The 21,209-nt window shown below is 42.8% G+C and overlaps 2 protein-coding genes and 2 long non-coding RNA genes across 5 annotated transcripts; 2 read left to right on the top strand and 2 right to left on the bottom strand.

The window, feature by feature from the left end:
• Positions 1-574: 574 nt before the first annotated feature.
• On the bottom strand, positions 575-2,400 carry LOC149983942 (uncharacterized). Of its 2 annotated transcripts, XR_016495162.1 has the most exons (5): positions 1,642-2,400; positions 1,378-1,554; positions 1,226-1,287; positions 686-1,143; positions 575-606 (listed from the first exon to the last, which is right to left on the bottom strand). XR_016495162.1 is itself a non-coding variant. In XM_090231508.1 (4 exons), the coding sequence occupies exons 1-4, from the start codon at positions 1,703-1,705 to the stop codon at positions 1,045-1,047; spliced, it is 402 nt and encodes a 133-aa protein (XP_090087634.1). In that variant the 5' UTR covers positions 1,706-2,400; the 3' UTR covers positions 575-1,044. The 2 variants fall into 2 exon arrangements, 1 of the variants encoding a protein (XP_090087634.1); XM_090231508.1 differs by having other exon boundaries at positions 575-1,143.
• Positions 2,401-4,212: 1,812 nt separating this feature from the next.
• LOC149983941 (uncharacterized) lies at positions 4,213-8,154 on the bottom strand. Its single transcript, XR_016495163.1, has 3 exons — positions 7,860-8,154; positions 6,938-7,214; positions 4,213-5,931 (listed from the first exon to the last, which is right to left on the bottom strand). It is a non-coding gene; the product is annotated as an uncharacterized LOC149983941 (long non-coding RNA).
• Positions 8,155-8,534: 380 nt separating this feature from the next.
• LOC110521518 (deoxyhypusine hydroxylase) lies at positions 8,535-13,242 on the top strand. Its single transcript, XM_021599119.3, has 5 exons — positions 8,535-8,662; positions 11,365-11,666; positions 11,796-11,872; positions 12,021-12,273; positions 12,508-13,242. The coding sequence occupies exons 2-5, from the start codon at positions 11,393-11,395 to the stop codon at positions 12,822-12,824; spliced, it is 921 nt and encodes a 306-aa protein (XP_021454794.3). The 5' UTR covers positions 8,535-8,662; positions 11,365-11,392; the 3' UTR covers positions 12,825-13,242.
• A 751-nt stretch (positions 13,243-13,993) lies between these two features.
• Positions 13,994-19,919, top strand: LOC110521519 (uncharacterized). The gene is made up of 3 exons (XR_002473154.3): positions 13,994-14,468; positions 14,696-14,901; positions 19,080-19,919. It is a non-coding gene; the product is annotated as an uncharacterized LOC110521519 (long non-coding RNA).
• The last annotated feature ends 1,290 nt before the right edge of the window (positions 19,920-21,209 follow it).

The following is a 21,209-nucleotide window of genomic DNA, read 5'->3' as shown; positions in this document are numbered from 1 at the left end:
TAGCCAGACACACACTCCTTATTGTGCGGCAAATTGTGGCCTTGTTCAGCTGTTCTGCATCCCCCACTGAGTACAGGAAGGCTCCACTAGCAAAAAAGCGCAAGGCCACACAAACCATTTGCTCCACACTCAGTGCATGGCTCCGTGCAGTGCGGTGCTTAATCCTGGGACCCAGTAGTCTGCATAGATACCTGATGCCATCTGCAGAAAACCTGTATCTTTCATATAGATGGTCATCAGGGAAGGCCAGTGGGTCCAACCGGTCCCTGAAGACCCTTTCTCACCTGAAGGCTCTCCTCAGCACAAGTGCTTCTTCATCCACCACATCTCGCACGAATGGGCATGCCATTGTCAGAGCAGAAAGGAACACACAATTTTGGGCCTTCATATAGGCTAGTGGCCACACCTGGTGCTGGGGGGGGTGGGCAAAAGAGGGCGATGCCTTATAACGATGACTTGGTTGTACTGATTGCTGGGAAAATAAAAAAAACCTTAGAAAGATGCCACCGTCCTGTGTGCTCACAATAAGAGCTCATATGTCATGGCTCACTTGACTTTACGAGAATATACCTAATTTTTATTTTGAGCTGTGTCATCTTCTTGGAGCTGGGGGAGGAAAGAAAAATAATGATTAATACATTTGTGTTACAGTTAGCATACAGTGTACATTGAAGGCATATCTCACCTCCCTCTCAAGTTTTTTTATTTCAAGGTCCAGTTTCCTAATTGTCCTCTTTTTTATTTCGAACTCCAGTGCAAGATTTTCCATCTTTTTCTTCTTGTACTGAATGTCTATGTCTGCCAGTTCTATTTGGCACCGGAGGTGGTTGCCATACAACTTTCTGATAGCTTGTGAGCTCTGTGAACACAATACAATTAGCGCAGCTGGAATTTGGCAGGATGTGGTGTCCTTTTATTAATACGCACTATGTTGCCAGGCTGGTTTTCCCACTGTATAGCATCTGGGTCCTGTAAAAGAAATTAGATTTTTTGATTTTGATGAGGACTCCTCACCATTGTAGAGTAAATAGTACTTTCACAGTCTTAACATGATACCTCATGCCTTCTGGAATCCAGAGAGATGGTCTCCTCCTCATCATCGTCTCCATCATGTGCTGTTGCTGCTGCACTGGGGCCTTCACCCTATCACATTTAATCGGATTCATATTGAAGCTAGTAGACAAGACATGCCAGGCCTACAGTATGCCTTTGATGGAGTACTCACTGGATCAGCATCGTCTGGTGCTTGTGCTGGTGGCTCTAACAGGAACACAGTGCTGCCAGACACTGCAAGGCAATAGGTAAACCAAAGTCAGACAGTCCAAATTGATTCAATATGAATGTGGTTGTATCCCATGTAGAGATGGAAGGACATACCTTGAATGAAGCGGGTGGCATCTTGGGAGGAACCTATGCTCGTCTCTTTCCCCCCAGGGATCCCCTCTAAGACGGGCCTGCCTTTATTTAGCTCCAAGGCCATGTCCTCTGCTGGGGTAAGGTCAGCCTTTGGTGACCCACCACCCGTGCCTTGTCTGTGGGTATTCTTTTTCACTGCTAAAACAGTACAGACAATGTGTGAGCAGGCACCTTCTGGGTACAATATATGCTTGTGCTTTGTTAAATATTAGTCAGGGACCATACCATTCTGCAGAATGTTCTTGTATTTGATTTTGACCTGCTGCCATGTCCGTTTTGGCCCGTTCATGTTTAATCTACACACACACACACACACACACACACACACACACTTAATGGAGTCACACTGCAAAAAATTACTTGGTATTTTTGTCTTGTTTTCAGTAAAAATATCAAAATTTTTATCATAGCTTTATACAGTGTGATGGAGTTACTTTACACAATTTCACTCATATCTGCAGTGCATTTCAATAAAAAAAATTAACCGTTTCATAATTACAGTACAACTGCATTTTTGGAGATGTGAATTAAATATTTGAATTGTAATTGTGATGTTTCAGCGGAGCGGTGAGTGTGTAATTGTGCACTACTTACGCATTCAGGCGGTCTGCAATACTTTGCCACGCTTTTTCTCTTTGCTTTATCACTGTGGCGGTGTTGCCTTTCTTCTTAATTATATCTTTTACCTCCTCGTATGCCTCCATGAGGATTTGTGCTTCCGACGGGGAAAAGTACGCGGCTCTAGTTGCCATGGTAAATCAGTTAATCTGTGATCTGTGGCGGGGTCTATTTGAGTGAGCCGTGAGCGCGCACCTATCCAGGATTGGTTTCACCTGGCTTAATGAATCCGTGTCTGCTCATCCTGGCTTGGTCTTTGTGCAACCAATTAAGCCTGGACGCACATGTTTTGGCTTCATTGAGCTCAGCTGAGTCATTTATCCCGGATGTCTTAATTCTACTTTTGTGCAACAGGCCCCTGGCCTGACCAAAATAATAAAGAAAACACAAAATACTAAGACCAGGGCGTGACAATTGTAATGTTTTTTAAATGGTATAATTGTCTTAATTTTTCTGGACCAAAGGATGAGGATGTCACGCCCTGACCTTAAAAGCCTTTTTTATTCCCTATTTGGTTAGGTCAAGGTGTGACGTGGGTGGGCAAATCTATGTGTTCTATTTCTTTGTTGGCTGGGTATGGTTCCCAATCAGAGGCAGCTGTCTATCTTTGTCTCTGATTGGGGATCATACTTAGGCAGCCTGTTTTTTTTGTGGGATCTCGTTTTTGTACAGTTACTGTGTAGCCTGCGGAACGTTAAGTTCGTTTATCTTTTGGTGTTCGTCAAAATAAAGAAAGATGTATGCTTACCACGCTGCGCCTTGGTCTCATTCCAAATACGGACGTAACAGAGGATCCATAATAAATACAAATAGACTACAGAACTTGTGGTTGCCTGCCAAATGTATAGGTGTCCCCATAATATTTACATTGAGGAAGTGTGATCATAATTATGGTAGACCCCTCCTATTAACAAAAATGCCTGTTGATTTGAACTGCTGGACAGTATTTGCACTTGAGAAGCGTTCATGGAGGAGAACGGGAATTTGCCATTTCCAAAAAATTTAGCTCAGTGGGGAATCGTGGGTGCCCTACTTTGCGATCTATTGCCTAGCTAGGACGTCAATTAAATAAGCTGTATTTGGCGCAATTAAGCCTAATTAAAAGGACGGATAATGTTCAACTTCAATTCACTGGCACAATGTAAAATAGCTAAGTCATTGGCTTACTCATTAATAGCCTAATTTGAAAAAACTGTTGGTCGCTATAACTGTTGGTCGCAAAAAGTAGGACCATGATAAAAGGACTAGCTGGGGCTCACCTGAGAGGTCAGTTGTGAATGCCCTCATCTGCTAGTAAATTTCAACTGATTCACTAAGATGTGCCCATTACAGTGCTATCTGGTTAGAATATGATGTTGAGGCCCATAGCTATACTCTTGGTAGTCACCACCACACACACACGTGGACACAGCTGCTTCCATTTAAAGATGTTTATATGTACTTGTGTGTGGTTCTGAAACAATACAATCGTTATCCATTTGAAGACACTAAGATAAATATACACGTGCAATATAACAATAAGTAGATGAGCAAACTGTGGCATAATATAAACACATGAATGAATGCAATAGTATAGCATCTAGACATAATTAAAGAATACACATGGCTAGAGAGAGAGATAAATAGAAGGCCTGAACTTAGAGAGCTGTTTTATTTCTCTATTTGGTTAGGTCAGGGTGTGATGTGGGGTGGGCATTCTAGGTTTTTGTTGTCTATGATTTTGTATTTCTATGTTTTGGCCGGGTATGGTTCTCAATCAGGGACAGCTGTCTATCGTTGTCTCTGATTGGGAACCATACTTAGGTAGCCCTTTCCCTCCTTTCAGTGAGGGACGTTAACTTTGTGGTACATAGCCGTTAAGCTTCACGGTTGTTGTATTGTTATAAGAATATGTACGCTCACAACGCTGCGCTTTGGTCTACTTCATTCGATGGCCGTGACACTAAGGCCATGGATGTTTTTTGGCTATCTCTCTGGCCTAGCTGATATCTTAATTTAGGGCTACCGCGCTTGTGCTGAAACATTCTGGAAACTTTTAGAATCGGTAGAAGGGCACCAGCTACTACACAAGTAACAACAGGCTATACATATTGCAGATACAAACATATGGCAGCAGTAGCATGCATATAATATAAACATTGCTAGATTAGTCAAACTCAATCACACGTGAATAATGAATAGTGATACTCAAAACATACTTTAATGAATAATGATACTAGACAAAGTAGCATGCATGGGGTACAAACAAACAGAGCTAGCATCACCCGAGAGGTAGCAAACATTGCAACTTATTAATTGCAAACGTATCTACACAGTTACACTGCACAATAATGTAACCATAACTCACTATTGCACCCCCTATTAGCGCAATAACATTCCCAACACAAACTTAGTGGCTACTAGTGCTCGAGACTGTGGACCTAGAACGACAGAGGACTGGGGGCCAAGCACCAAAGGCTGAAGTCCGGGAACCTACAGTTGAAGTCAGAAGTTTACATACACTAAGGTTGGAGTCATTAAAACTCGTTTTTCAACCACTCCACAAATTTCTTGTTAACAAACTATAGTTTTTACAAGTCGGTTAGGACATCTGCTGTGTGCATGACAAGTAATTTTTCCAACAATTGTTTACAGACAGATTATTTCACTGTCTCAAAATTCCAGTGGGTAAAAAGTTTACATACAGTAAGTTGACTGTGCCTTTAAACAGTTTGAAAAATTCTTACAAATGTCATTGCTTTAGAAGCTTCTAATTGGCATAATTTGAGTCAATTGGAGGTGTAGCTATGGATGTATTTAAAGGCCTACCTTCAAATTCAGTGCCTCTTTGCTTGACATCATGGGAAAATCTAAAGAAATTAGAAAAGACCTCAGAAAGAAATTGTAGACCCTCACAAGTCTGGTTCATTCTTGGAAACAATTTCAAAACACTTGAAGGTACCACGTTCATCTGTACAAACAATTGTGCTCAAGTGTAAATACCATGGGACCACGCAGCCATCACACCGCTCAGGAAGGAGACGCGTTCTGTCTCCTAGAGATTAACATATTTTGGTGCGAAAAGTGCAAATCAATCCCAGAACAACAGCAAAGAACCATGTCAAGATGCTGGAGGAAACAGGTACAAAAGTATCTATATCCACAGTAAAATGAGTCCTATGTCGACATAACCTGAAAGACCGCTCAGCAAGGAAGAAGGCACTACTCCAAATCCGCCATAAAAAATAAATCTTACTTTTTGGAGATATGTCCTCTAGTCTGATGAAACAAAAAGGAAAAAGTGGGATGCTTGCAAGCTGAAGAACACCATCCCAACCGTGAAGCACGGGTGTGTCAGCATCATGTTGTGGGGTGTTTTGCTGCAGGAGGGACTGGTGTACTTCACAAAATAGATGGCATCATGAGGCAGGAAAATTATCATATCAAATGTATTTATATAGCCCTTCTTACATCAGCTGATATATCAAAGTGCTGTACAGAAACCCAGCCTAAAACCCCAAACAGCAAGCAATGCAGGTGTAGAAGCACGGTGGCTAGGAAAAACTCCCTAGAAAGGCCAAAACCTAGGAAGAAACCTAGAGAGGAACCAGGCTATGAGGGGTGGTCAGTCCTCTTCTGGCTGTGCCGGGTGGAGATTATAACAGAACATGGCCAAGATGTTCAAATGTTCATAAATGACCAGTATGGTCCAATAATAATAATCACAGTGCTGTCTCTAGAGAGTTGAAAACAGCAGATCTGGGACAGGTAGCACGTCCAGTGAACAGGTCAGGGTTCCATAGCCGCAGGCAGAACAGTTGAAACTGGGGCAGCAGCACGGCCAGGTGGACTGACTGGGGACAGCAAGGAGTCATCATGCCAGGTAGTCCTGAGGCATGGTCCTAGGGCTTAGGTCCTCTGAGATAGAGAAAGAGAGAATTAGAGAGAGCATACTTAAATTCACACAGGACACCGGATAAGACAGGAGAAATACTCCAGATATAACAGACTGACCCTAGCCCCCCGACACATAAACTACTGCAGCATAAATACTGGAGGCTGAGACAGGAGGGGTCCCAACCGTGGCCCCATCCGATGATACCCCCGGACAGGGCCAAACAGGCAGGATATAACCCCACCCACTTTGCCAAAGCACAGCCCCCACACCACTAGAGGGATATTTTCAACCACCAACTTACCATCCTGAGACTATGTGAATATTATGTGAATTATGTGGATATATTGCAGCAACGTCTCAAGACGTCAAAATTCACCCAACTTATTGTGGGAAGCTTGTGGAAGGCTACCTGAAAGTTAAACAATTTAAAGGCAATGCCAAATACTAATTGAGTGTATGTAAACTTCTCACCCACTGGGATTGTGATGAAAGAAATAAAAGCTGAAATAAATCACTCTCTACTATTATTCTGACATTTCACATTCTTAAAATAAAGTGGTGATCCTAACTGACCAAAGACAGGGATTATTTTACTGGGATTAAATGTCAGGAATTGTGAAAAACTGAGTTTAAATGTATTTGTCTAAGGTGTATGTAAACTTCCGACTTCAACTGTAAGTCAGAAAAGTTTTAACTTGCAACTATTGCCAGAGACTGAGGGTCGGGTATGAATGGAAACTGCGAGCCTACCGGGTGGCCATGGTAGACTGGGCCTACCAGGAAGGTGGGGAACTCTAGACCTACCATTGGGCAGGATACACTGGACCAACTTGAGGGACAGGACACTTTACACATTTCAGGTACACAGGAAACTGAAACTCTGACCCTACCAGGAGGAAAGGGAACTCTGACCCTACCAGGAAGGAAGGGAACTCTGACCCTACCAGGAAGGAAGGGAACTCTGACCCTACCAGGAAGGAAGGGAACTCTGACTCTGCCCATATTCGGGAGGAAGGGGACACTTACCCTATGGTGGGGGCAGGGAAATTGACATCTAGGTCACAGGGAGCATCAGGGGTGCCTTCTGGTGGGTCACCCGGGGTGATGTCTGGCAGGTCCCCTGAGTAGAGGTCTGAAAGGTCTGAAGGTAGAAGGACCTTCTGGGCTGGAACTAGTACGGTGCTGGCAGGCATGGCTGGAGAGGCCCCAAAGTTCTGGCTGCACTTGGCATCTGTAGTAGCTGCAGACTGTGGCTCCATCCTAGGAGCAGATGAAGGATCCACCGCTGGATTGGGCGCCGGACCTGGAGCGGGAGAGGCAGATGGAGACTTTGTGGTTTAAGGTTCCAGGGCAGCAGACAGTCGAACCTCGAGCAGCCGTGCTTAGTCCCTTCCTGTACTCCATGTTCACCCACGACTGCGTGTCCGCTCACAACTCCAACACCATCATTAAGTTTTCAGACAACACGACGGCTGTGTAAAGGTTTTCCTGAGATAGATCTGATTAGCAGTGGTTTTTTGGGGGTATCTGCACTTTACCATTTATATTTCTGACAGTTTTAACCCTTACATTCATAAAGAAAATAATGTACTTATTACTACTTACATTTTCTCTGACACCCAAAAGTACTCGTTACATTTTAAATGGTTAGCAGGACAGGAAAATTGTCTACTTCCCACACTTATCAAGAGAACATCCCTGGACATCCCTACTGCCTCTGATCTGGCAGACTCACTAAACACAAATCCTTTATTTGTGAATTTTGTCTGAGTGTTGAACTGTGCCCCTGGCTAACCCGTAAATCAAAAAAACAAGAAAACCGTGTTGTCTGTTTTGCTTATTATAAGACATTTTAAATTATTTATACTTTTACTTTTGATACTTAAGTACATTTTAAACCAAATACTTTTAGACTTTTTCTCAAGTAGGATTTTACTTGGTGACTTACCTTTTCTTACACTGCTGATTTGTGGCCTATGATACTTCTGTCAGTGTGTCAGAGTTCAATGGAATGGTTGTGTTCCAGCAATTTAGAAAAAACAACCCCTTATTCAGTTCTTTCCTTAAATGTTTTCTCCTCTGCTCAATAATCCCTGTCAGCTCTATTTTTGTTGTGTGTTTTGTTATCATTCAAATGGCACAGTATGATTCTCTATCAAGAATAGTGTGGCTTTTAGCTATCCCAGTGTTGTTTCACACCGTCTTGAACTGACTAATAAAAACGTGTTGAGATATGGAAAAACAACCCGCTTCAATCAAAAATATCTAACCAATTACAGAGTGCTGATGTAACGCATTTCGCGGTTGATCCTCCCACTTCTGTTGACACGTCAGCTTTCAGACACACACTTTATTTACATTTTTTAATAAACAACAAATCAATACAAAAATTACCTTGTGGAACACAAATGTGTATATATAAAGAATATACCAAGGACTTTCAGACACACACACCTATGCAGTTACCCATACTTGATACAATGCATTATTCTTCTGAGATAGACCTACTAGATAATTACCTCTTCAATACTTTCCAATAAAATTAAAAAATGGATTACCGATGTGAGTGATTATAATACTTTTTTACTTTACATTATATAATTTTTTTCAGTATCCAGACGGTAAACTAAACTATACCCCGGAAGTATAAGGTTGTAGTGTTTCTCGGTCACGCACAGCGACTGAGGAACTTATCCATGTGGAAAAGATCAAGTGCTGATTGTAGCGAACTGTTACAGAAAAGTAGGCGAAGTGAGTATGATTTACTGGAATTGTCAGTCCATCTTTGAGCTGTTTATGAATTCTAAGTATTTTATTAAGCAAGGTTCAGCTTGGATATGAGAGTCATTATATTAGCAAGCTAGCCAGCTATGTTATCAAACATCTTTACTAGTTAGCGAACGTTAGGTTGCTAGTTCGAGTATGGGTAGCAGCCAGGGTTGCCATGTCTAACTCAAATGTATAGCCCAAAAACGATGGTTGCGGAAAAAACACTGAAAAGACACAACCTATCCCCTCCGTTCTCAAATTAAGTGGACACTTCTGATGACGTCTGACGAGTATACACTTGCAGGGCGAGGAAGTAATGATTTTTAAATAGACCAGCCCTTGGCCGGAAATTCGTCACGCGTTCATCCCGCGATGATTGTGTTTTAGCCACAGGTAGCTTGTGGGTGCTTTAAATGCGCTACAGTCAAATAAGAGTGCATGTCTACTTATTTAAAATATCAAATTATTAATATACGCCTACTGTATGATAGCGTGCAAATTAATTAGCTAACTAACGTTAGCCTGCCTAGCTGGAACTTCTGAAGAAGGAACATTTTTTAATTTCTAAAATTTTCAAAAGATAACCAAACAAAAACATATTTACTTTTTACGAGACGTTTGTGCTGTCATGTGCATTAGTAGCACAATTTCTAACTTATTTACATTTGTTTTTACTTACACTTGTATGTTGACTTATTTGATCTATTCTACTCTATTGATGTTGTTAAGTTTTCGCATCCTTTTCTTAGCGGATGTACAATCATCGCGAATTGAAATATGTGGAGTTTCAGACCTCTGAGTGAACATAATTGTACACTCGCAAAGCCGACTGAAAACGAGGGCTGGACCTTGCCAAGATGGCGAGGGTGTATCTTAAGTGTTTGGACCGCAGTCTAGGGGTGTGCCGAAATCTTATCCTTAAATTGACAGGTGATACTCGTGATTGGAAAAAACGGAAGTGTTTTAATATGCCTAAATACATGTTGACAAAATACCTCCCAGTGCATTCTCTCTGTAAAAAATTGGTTCCTTCATGAACTCCCCCCCCCCCCCCCCCCTCGAGCACCCCATTGGTTACTGCATGAATGCTACAATTTGGTGTGTTCCTGAATGTGGTCATTCCTGCATCTTTAGTATAAACAATACAATTGTACATGGAGAAAATATCCGTTCTATTTTATTTTTCTAAAACGATTTCTGAGGGAGTGCGCACATGCATCTATTCTGTGTTGATGTGGTTAAAGAAGCCAGTCCTCCTATATACTTAATTTAGAGTTATTTATGCAACTTTAGTTGTGATACAAACGTTGGGTTATATGTTTTGATTTTTAATACATTCTAAGGCTGGATAATGCAACTAATGATTTGAAAGAAGTACCATTGAAAGGCATGAGCTCTGCTTTGTTTTTTTTTGTGCAGGCTACACACTTCATCAGTCTCTCATTCACAATTTGACAAGCACTTGATAATGCATCAAATTTCCCGGTGGCATCCCCCTTTTGTGGCCGTAATGCCCATGCCTTTTCCGGCCAGTGGCCATTGTGCCCTTGGGTTGAATATAATAATAATAATAATGTACTGAAAAAAACTATGAATGCAAACATTTTGAAGATTTTAGAGTTACAGGTCATAGATGGAAATCAGTAAATGTAAATAAATTCATTAGGTCCTAATCTATGGATTTCACATGACTGGTCAGGGGTGCAGCCATGGGTTGGCCTGGGAGGGCATTTTTGTCTGTATTAAAAAACCTTTTGTGGGTAAAAACTAATTCATATTTGCTGTGCCTGGCTCCCAAGTGGGTGGGCCTATGCCCCCCAGGCCTACCCATGGCTGTGCCCCTGCCCAGTTATGTGAAATCCATAGAAAGAAAACAGTTAATTGAAATATATGAACTGTAACTCAGTAAAATCTTTGAAATTGTTGCATGTGACGTTTTATATTTTTATTCAGTATAGATGTCACCTTGATACATACAGTCTACTACTCAATGGCGAGGGCATGATAGGTAACAACACCGGGACACAGTGCCCTTTGCTCCCACTTGACAAGACTGTCCGGCAACGGCGCGGAAATAGCTACCGAGTAGCCAATATCAGGGTGACAGTCACAGTAAGCACATGCATACATCACATGAAGCAACAGTATACCCATCATCAATACTTTGAATCAAAAACCAACAATCATCAGTTTTATAACTGAAAATGTACAGTTATTTGTAAACTAACAGTGAAAAATGACTCGGACTCCGAGTCCAAACTCTTGTGATATTGTAGCTCAATGTACGGCAGTGCCTGGTATGAAAGGGAAGAAAAACGCTCAACCTTTCCACACGCCCACTACTTTCCCTTCGACACACCCACTCCTTTCCACACGCCCAAACTTCGGTCGGCATATTGGATTGCAGCTACCCCTTTCTCTGCTTGTTTTGTAACTGTGATGCTAACTAGGCTGCTTGCCTGAGACTAGCTCTCGAGAACCCAATGGTATGGAATTGTAGTCATGATAATGGCAAGCCTGAGACTCCTAGCTAATGTAAACCAACAACGCAGCTGTCTAGCCTTGTAAGGAAAATATTTTATTAGTGTTATTCGTGTTTATTACCAGATATGTCCGAAAGTTAGCTAGCTACATATTCAGTTCATTCACATCCTTACTGTATCTGATCTTCTCTCCCTTTTCAGATCTAGTAGCTACACCATTATACTCAGCATGGCAAGTGAGCAGGAGGTAGCAGCAGTCGGCAAGATTCTGGTCAACCCAAAGCAGGACCTAACAACACGGTTCAGAGCTCTCTTCACCTTGCGTAACCTGGGCGGACCAGAGGCCATCGAATGGATCAGTCAGGCTTTTGTTGATGACTCTGCTCTGTTGAAACATGAGCTGGCATACTGCCTGGGGCAAATGCAGGATGAGAGGGCCATACCCACGCTAGAGACTGTTCTAAAAGACACAACACAGGAGCCTATGGTCAGGCATGAAGCAGGTCAGTATGCCAGCTCATTAGAGTCCACTCTCATTCATGCATACCTTATTGATAAACATGTTCACAGATAACGATGATAATAGTGCATATCTAAATAGTTAACTATTTTTTTATTTATTTTTTATTTAGGGGAAGCATTAGGAGCTATTGGGAACCTTAAGGTCCTTGACTTGCTGAAAAAGTACTCAGAGGACCCAGTCATCGAGGTATGGTAAAACGAGGTATATTGGAGGGAAATAGAAGTAGAGAATATGTGGAAATGAAACATTATACAGCATTTGCAGTTAGTCATATTCACTATGACCAGTACAGTTCCTGAATAGTGGTTACGACATGACTGTCCTTCTCCACCAGGTGGCAGAGACGTGCCAGTTGGCTGTTAGGCGGCTGGAGTGGCTGATATCTGGTGGGGACCATAAAGGAGATGAGGTCACCGATGGAAACCCTTACTGTTCTGTGGACCCTGCTCCCCCAGCTCAGAGGAAGACTGTCCCTGAGCTGAGGACACAGCTCCTGGATGAGAGCCTGCCGCTGTTTGAGCGCTACAGGGCCATGTTCGCCCTCCGCAACCTGGGCACCGAGGAGGCTGTCCTGGCTCTAGGAGATGGTGAGAGATTGGCAGTCATTCTTAAACTATGCAGTCTATGGCAGTTGGCAATAAAGGATCAAATTAATAACATGCAGAGGGGCTTATTTTCTGCCAAATGTTCAACCAGCCACATAATTGTTATTCGCATAAGAAAATGTTATTTTCCTGAATCATTGTCATTGCATAACCCTCCACTATCAGTGTCCTCCGAACACCAACACTCACTCAACCCTTTGTTGTCCTGCCACCCAGGTCTTCAGTGTAGCAGTGCCTTGTTCCGCCATGAGATTGGCTACGTCCTGGGTCAGATCCAGCATCCCGCCAGCATCCCCCAGCTGCAGGCAGCCTTGGAGCTGGACGGGGAGAACGCCATGGTGAGACACGAGTGTGCCGAGGCCCTCGGATCCATCGGCAAGGAGGAGTGTATGAAGATCCTGGAGCGCTACAGGAAAGACACAGAGCGCGTGGTGAAGGAGAGCTGTGAGGTAGCCCTGGACATGCTGGAGTATGAGAACGGCACACAGTTCCAGTACGCTGACGGACTACTACGACTGCAGGGGGAACAGTAAGCATGGACACCAGGAGAACTGCTATACAGCACTAGAAGAGCTTTCTACAGAGGTCATAACTCATGATCACTGATACCCATTTTCACTTATTAAAACGATCTGACTCTCACCTGTCATTATTAGCCTTTGAGACAAGGCAGTGTAATAATTGTATTACAGTACATCTGAAGCCATGTTGTGGTTAATTTATTTATTGTTTTCATGGAATCTATATGATTAAATGGTCAATGGTTCAATACCCCCCCCCCCCCCCCCCAATCTCAGTGACCCATTCACTTGTATTTTGTATTCCGAGTGATCTGATCATAAGCATCTGAAATCAGGAAACCTGATTGTCGAAGACTGTTAATCGACTTTTCAGCTGTGTCATATTCACATAGATTTTATCTTGGCGGAAATAAAGGCTTAGATAACAAAATTATTCTGTATTGTCGCAATGCTGTCACTTAGCGCTATTATGGTAGTACGTAGGCTTTCCTTAAGCTTGCCTGTGTTCTATTCCAGTCAGATGTGGGATCATGATGGCTCAGGGAGGTGTTGGATCAAGATGGCTAATCCACGCAGACAACGCCATCAGAGAAATGAATAACAGGGTTATATATAATTATAAATACTTTACCAGTTCTTTTCAGCTTTCTCATTCCCACTGAAACACATTGCTATCCTCTGTCTTAACAAATAAATTTTAACATATGCAATTTAGCAGATGCTTTTATCCAAGACAACTTAGTCATGCCCTGCATTCATTTTTATGTATGGGGGGCCCCAGTGGGAATTGAACCCACGACCCTAGGTGTTGGAAGCACCGTACTCTACCGCATGGGTACACAACACTTTTCCTGGAGTTCCGCAGATACTGCAGGATTTTGATCCAACTAGGCACCATACCTGACCAACAGCTAATTGAGCAGTTCAGTGATTATTCAACACACCCGGTCTTCTAGTTTTGTTAAATCAAAAACATGAAGTGCCTGCGGAAGTCTAGGGCAGGGTTGCCTAGCCTGCTCTACCCGGTAATGTATGGCTCTTGCAACGGCAAAGGTCTTGGGATACATTCCTGCTAGAGTCTACCAACTGAGCTAAACAGGACCACTTAACAGTACAAACAAACCCCTTTTGTAACCCTGATCAGGGGAACACTAAGTGTGGTGTGATGTATTTACATCTTCAGTTGTGAGCTCTGCAGAGAGGGGGGACAGAAAGGCAGCCGTCAGCTCTGTGGAGGGATAGAGAATTAGCAGCATGCTGAGAGGGAGGGTAACCGCTATAGTAAAATGGGGTTGAAGGACCCACACTAAACTTAGCTTAACACAGAGCTGTGGAAACAGTACCTAGCCTTCCCTCAACCTGCCAACAACTCCGTCACCATGATGCACCCCATCATGATCGGCATCGTTGTAGTCAACACCTCCATCACCGTCATCTACTGGATCTTCATCCTCACAGAGGCCTTCCATAGGAAGATAGAGGAAGAGGACAAACCTAAGGATAACCCTGCCTAAATGACTAACCTTACAGAGTTGTCCTGCTCAGAGTAGATTGCTTTTAGTGCTTCTGTGTGTCCTGTTTTGTCTGGTGGAACTGCTCAGTCCTCCACAGCTTCAGCACAGTGCTCCTACCATTGGAGCACAGTTTTACACACAGGTAGTGCATCTCTTGAAACTGATCAATAAATATATTTCTATATATGATTAGCTGTATTTCTAACATGTTATTTTACAAAGGGTTTTCTGACTCACATTCATACAGGAAATGCTATGACCTTGTCTTGACTCTGTGGCATTACAGTATTGAAGCTTATCTCCAGATTGGGAAGAGATTAAATCATACACACATTGCGGAGTGAAAAAAAAATCATATCTTGTGTGCAGATTCCAGGTTTTAGCAGATTGAACTCTCTCCCGAACCCTCCCTTTGTTCGGCTGGATGTGTCATCTTATGGACACCAGACGATTCCTTACTACTGCTCACATAAGGAGAGGAAAATGCATCAAACGCAGCCTTATATCAGGGAAATGAATGGACTGAAGGGCAAACTCAACCAAACCATTCTTTGTTTGCAGCTCAACCCAGCAAGGTATTTTGCTATCTCTTTTCCTCATTCTAGTGTCAACATTTGTGATTTGTTTACTGGTTGCTAACTTTGTGTGCTCAACATAGCCTGTTGATTATATGTGTGATGCAGGAAAGTACATTTGTGTTCATTACACATCATTCAATATGTTTTAAATGATTTCTGATTGTATCCTTTATACTCTGGCAATTATATGATCTGGTAATCAGTAATTGAATGCTTGGCCTATATATATGGAGAATGTCCTACCAAATTGATATCTATCTATCTTTTTTGACACATCTAAAAATACTTTCCCACCTAATCATGATTTGGCAGAAACCAGGATTATAATCTATCATATTTATATGGACAAAGAGTTGTCACCATAAATTATCTGTCAGAGATAAAGGATGTCATCGACTACTCATGCACAGGAGGCTGCTGAGGGGAGGACAACTCATTATAATGGCAGGTTCAGAGTGAATGGAATGGCATCAGACATATGGAAATCATGTGTTAGATGAATTCGATACCATTCCACCTATCCCGCTCCAGCCAATACCACAAGCCTGTCTTCCTCAATTAAGGTGCCAACAACCTCCTGTGTACTCATGGTCATACTCATTCACTCGTGCTGTCCTGCGTCATCCACAACCATCATCCTAGTCTGACAGGGAACACCCTTGAGGATTAATTAGATCTAGGTGTTGAAGGTTATGATGGACACAGAGATTTGTATTGAGTTAGACACAGAGGAGGGACTCTTGACCCTTCAGTCCAGTTTCACTCAAAGCTCAGGAGCAGTAGAGCTACTTACCTGCTGCTGACCAGAGGGGCTTCAGTCCTCCCTGTCAGGCCAGCCTCACACAGCAGAGACAGACAGCATGGTTCACCCCATCATGGTTGGCATTGTCACTGCCAACACCTCCCTAGCTATCGTCCTCTGGAACTTCCTGTTGTCTCAAGTTTTCTGCAGGAAGATCAAGGATGCACCCAACCCTGAGGAGGTCGTCCCAGTCTGAGTGAGCAAACTCTTCACTGACTAGACTAGAGAAATAAGGCTTTAGGTTCATTTCTAGGCTTTGCTAGTGCTTTTGTTGTGAGTGTTCTGCTTTTACACTGGGAGAGTGGCTCATGTAGTACTCTAGTCAGTGCTGATACAGCTGCTCCGTCTCATCTGTCTGAGAGAACTTTTCTGCACTTTGGTTGCATGAGCAAATTTCAAAGGGGTTTTACATGTACTTAGACACCTGCACATTTCATCTTACTGTCTCATTCCTGTGTCTGTTTCTTCATTCCTTCATTCCATCTCTCCCACCTCATTGAGACACATCTGGAGGGGAGTTGATTTCTGGAAAGACAGGACAGTGCCACACAATGATATTTCTGGACAAAGGAGGAATGCACAACTGAATGGTGGGATGGGCTGGAGCGTGAATGAAAGAGTTGAGCTGATTAATAGCACTTTAAGCCTCTTTGTCTGTAACCGAAGTCAGAACAAATCCTTTCCTTCAAACTGAAAATCCAGGCTGATTGAAGTTCAACATCACAAATAGCAACATATTCTCTGAAAATCAGAAAGTTGTCAGATCACCCCCACATCCGTTCCTTACCCCTTAAATCACAACAGACTTCAGGGAAATTCATTAGGGGAATGAAGTTGTCCTTCACAACAGATGTACTGTATTTTGGGAGTTTTTGCCTTCAAAAGGACACTGCTAACTCCCTTATTCTAGCTTGTCTTGTCAGCCATAAGGCTCGTTTAATATGAAGAATATACCGGGCATGAGCCACACCGACGGTTTGGTTCACTGTTCTTTTCTTTGTAAAAGAGTCTTTCCTCCAGAATCATTCCATGATGGTGTTTTTAACCAACAAGGTCAATTCATTCTCATATACCTTTAATCAACTTCCCCTTTCTACTAATTCAATTTGTGGATGGATTCCCCACAGACCGGAACACTATGGCTAACTGTACCATGGAGCCTCCAGGGGTCCAGACCCAGCCTACTGCTGAGTGGGGAGAGGTTTGGAACCGCCCCAGGACATATAACCCAAGGCAGCTTCTACAGGCCATGGAGAAGGAGGATGATCTCTACTTTGTTGACTATGTACCCTCCTCCCGTGATGCCTTCCACATGCCTCCTCATGTGCTCTATGTCACAATGGGAGTGATAGTGGTAGTAGTGGCCTGCTACGGCATCCTAGGACACCTGATCAATGATCTGTACCATGACCTGGCAGGTAAAGTGGGGTGATCACATGTCAAAAGACGCATCCCTGGTCATCGAGAATGTCACCATAGATCTTAGGGCGGCAGGTAGCCTAGAGGTTAGAGCGTTGGGCCAGTAACTCAAAGGTCGCTGTTTTAATTGCCTGAGCCAATAAGGTGAAAAATCTGTCGATGTGCTCTTGAGCAAGGGACTTAACACTAATTTGCTCCAGGGGTGATGTACTACTATGGCTGCCCCTGTGAAACAGCACATTTCACTGCACCTATCCGGTGTACGTGACAATAAAACATATTTATTTATATTGTGGTGAATTCCATAATTCTGTATTTTCTTGCTAATCATGTTTAAATAATCTTGATGGATGTCAGACCTCTGTGGTATTCTGCATGCTGTTAATCATGAGAGTACGTGAGGGTTGCCATCTATGAGTATGAGCCTTAGGTTGTAGAGCTTGGTAGTCATTGTTAGAACCAAATGTTTTGAGAATCCCCTTTATTACATGACGCTGCCACGTGCCCCCCAATCACAAACATCTGTTCACTGACCCAGATACTAGACAGACAGACATCTTTGGTAGAACTAATCAGATTAGTATCCTTTCACTGTGGCACCCATTGATACTGATCAGCTTTGACCTTCACACCTCGTAGCGCCAATTAGAAGCCATGGAAAAGGCATGTCAGCTGGATCTGTGGATTAAGAGGGCTAGTTAAGGCTACTTCACAGTCAAAACAAACACATACAGTACATTCGGTAAGTATTCAGACCCATTTACTTTTCCACATTTTGTTACGTTACTGCCTTGTTCTAAATGGATTAAATTGTTTTTCCCCCCTCATCAATCTACACACAATACCCCCCCCAATATGACATTTACAGAAATATTAATATCTTTTACTCAGTCCTTTGTTGAAGCGCCTTTGGCAGCGATTACAGCCTTGAGTCTTATTTTGTATGACGCTACAAGCCTGGCACACCTGTTTTTGGGGAGTTTCTCCCATTCTTCTCTGCAGATCTTCTCAAGCTCTGTTAGGGTTGATGGGGAGCGTCGCTACATAGCTATTTTCAGGTCTCTCCAGAAATGTTTGATCGGGTTCAAGTCCGGGCTCTGGCTGGGCCACTCAAGGACATTCAGAGATTTGTCCAGAAGCCACTCCTGCGTTGTCTTGGCTGTGTGCTTAGGGTCATTGTCCTGTTGGAAGGTGAACCTTCACCCCAGTCTGAGGTCCTGAGCGCTCTGTACTTTGCTTCGTTCATAGTCTCCCGGTCCCTGCCGCTGAAAAACATCCCCAAAGGTTGATGCTGCCTCCACCAAGCTACACTGTAGGGATGGTGCCAGGTTTCCTCCAGATGGGAGGCTTGGCATTCAGGCCAAATAGTTCAATCTTGTTTCTCATGGTCTGAGAGTCCTTTAGGTGCCATTTGGCAAACTCCAAGCGGAGGAGGACCTACAATGCTGCAGAAATGTTTTGGTACTCTTCCCCAGATCTGTGCCTCGACACAATCCTGTCTCAGAGCTCTACGGACAAATCCTTTGACCTCATGGCTTGTTTTTTGCTCTGAAATGCACTGTCAACTGTGGGACCTTATATAGACAGGTGTGTGCCTTTCCAAATCATGTCCAATCAATTGAATTTACCACAGGTGGACTTCAATCAAGGATCAATGGAAACAGGATGCACCTTAGCTAGCTTCAAGTCTCATAGCAAAGGGTCTGAATACTTATGTAAATAAGGTATTTCAGTTTTTGCTTTGTCATTATGGGGTATTGTGTGGAGATTGATGAGGGGAAAAAAATAATTGAATCCATTTTAGAATAAGGCTGTAATGTAACAAAATGTGGAAAAAGTCAAGGGGTCTGAATACTTTTCATAGTGGTGTCGAAATGAGCTTGCCCTTATATTGCTATACAGTATGAGGAATGTGTACATGCCAAACACTAAACCTGTCATTTTGTGCACATAGACTGGGTCCTAGGCCCAGACCCAGATGAAGAGGAAGGTGCCTGTGAGCCTACAGGAGTGGAGAAGGAGGAGAGGTGGAAGACTGCCGTCGAGGCAAAGAGGTGGATGACCATCAAAATAGAAGAGGAGAGGAAGGGGGTCCTTCCATTAGTCAAGTCTCCCAGCATGTAAAAAAACAAAGACTCAACTTTCCTCTCCAGAAAACAGACCCACATCTCTATTAGGCTAAATGTTATTCTGACCCCAATTGACTAAGTTCCCTTGATACAATACACAGTCCACTCTATTCTGCTCTCCGCTCTGTCCTCATTTCCGCCCAGGTTGGCTCTCAAGCAGCCAAATCCCATTTCTGTTACTTCTAAACTAATCCCGTTTTGATACAAATTAAAGGAATCTGCAACCCAATCTATTTACACAATGTAATTTTAGCATCAGAGGCATAAGATAAACTATGTTACTGTATATACAAACAATGTAACTGTTTTACCATTTTCTGTACTGTATAGGATAACAAATGTAGACAGTTTGAACAATCCAATGGTGCAGAAACATTCATTTGTGGCAGTGCTCCCTGAAAGGTTCCATTTCCTTTTGACCCCCGCAGAAATAACAGTTAGATCTTTACTATAAGATGTCAGCTCACATTAATACCATGGGACTGAGCAGCACCTGGACAAACACACACAACACTCATCACTTTTGCTAGTGTTGAGCTTTATGTGCTGCTGTAACGCTGTAGACGTAAATACATCTGTTTGCTTGTGGCTAAGGTGGCCAAAGAGGATGACCCTTGTTCCAATAAAGAAAAGACTGGACCTGCCTGTCTGTCTTTCTGAATGTGTATATCTGTTTCTTTATCTCCTTATCCCGATCCTTCATTATCATGTGGGGTTAAGCTAAGCCAGTCTTACTAAGAGACAGGGCACGGGGGACTAAGGCCTCAGCAGTGGCGACTCAGGGATTTAGCAATGACACACAAGGTCACACAAGACCTGAGCATATGGTAAGGTCACTCACCAGAAGGTCTCTAATCTCTACAGGCATCTGATACAAAGCGTTATGGTTTGGCTTTAGGAAAGTTAAAAATATTGTAATTCTTCCATTGCCCAATGAAAGACGTGATGATTAAAGCTCCCAGATTTAACAGTGGGTTGACAGAGGGGACTTGGTAAAGAGATTATTGTCAAACATGCTTAACCCGTAACACTCAACATTAATATTTACTGACAAAACATACACAAATGGAACAAATAAAGGTACCATAAAGCAAGATGCTACCCCTCTCTCTCTTTTGGAGATATGGATAAAAAAAATTTATCCAGTGACACCATCCCCTAGCTCTCTTTTGGAGATGTGGGTGGAATATTCAAGCATAATGTACTTCTCTTTGTTTTCCAATCCAATCCTAAATCAAATCCAGGCACAGAGAACTGATCTTGACCTGGCCCTTATGACACTAAGTACATTAGCTTGCGTGAGTCTCTTTTTCTCTTTGCAGTCAATGCAATCTAGGACTAGAGCACTCCTGCAGCCATGGCAACCTCACACTGCTGTGGGGTGGGACAAGGCACAAGGGCTGCAGTGGCTTGTCATTGTAACAGCTGTTGGTGGAAGAAGGTGAGGACCAAAGCACAGTGCACAGTGTTCATGTTTGTTTATTGACACTGAACACTAAATACAAAAATAACAAAGGGAATAACCGAAACAGTCCTGAAAGGTGAAAAACACTAAACAGAAAACAACTACCCACAAAAACCCTGTGGGGAAAAGCTACCTAAGTATGGTTCTCAATCAGAGACAACGATAGACAGCTGTCCTTGATTGAGAACCATACCCGGCCAAAACAAAGAAATACAAAACATAGAAAAAAGAACATAGAATGCCCACCCAAATCACACCCTGACCAACCCAAATATAGAGACATAAAAAGCTCTCTACGGTCAGGGCGTGACAGTCATGTAATACATCTAAAACAACAGATTCTCAGTTGTGGAGAGAAGATTGATTAACGGGATTGATTGATGCATAGTTGTTCCAGAAATTCCTCAAGATTGGAGATTACTGTTGGTAATTACCACAGCCTGCCAAATTAGGAAGCGGAGAAAGAAAACACTGGTACTGGTAGGTACAC

Source organism: Oncorhynchus mykiss, chromosome 4 (genome assembly GCF_057628025.1).
Source record: "Oncorhynchus mykiss isolate SJ-2025 chromosome 4, ASM5762802v1, whole genome shotgun sequence".
Lineage (NCBI taxonomy): Eukaryota > Metazoa > Chordata > Actinopteri > Salmoniformes > Salmonidae > Oncorhynchus > Oncorhynchus mykiss.
Note: the sequence above shows the minus strand (reverse complement) of the source record. Positions and strands in the feature narration are given on the sequence as shown.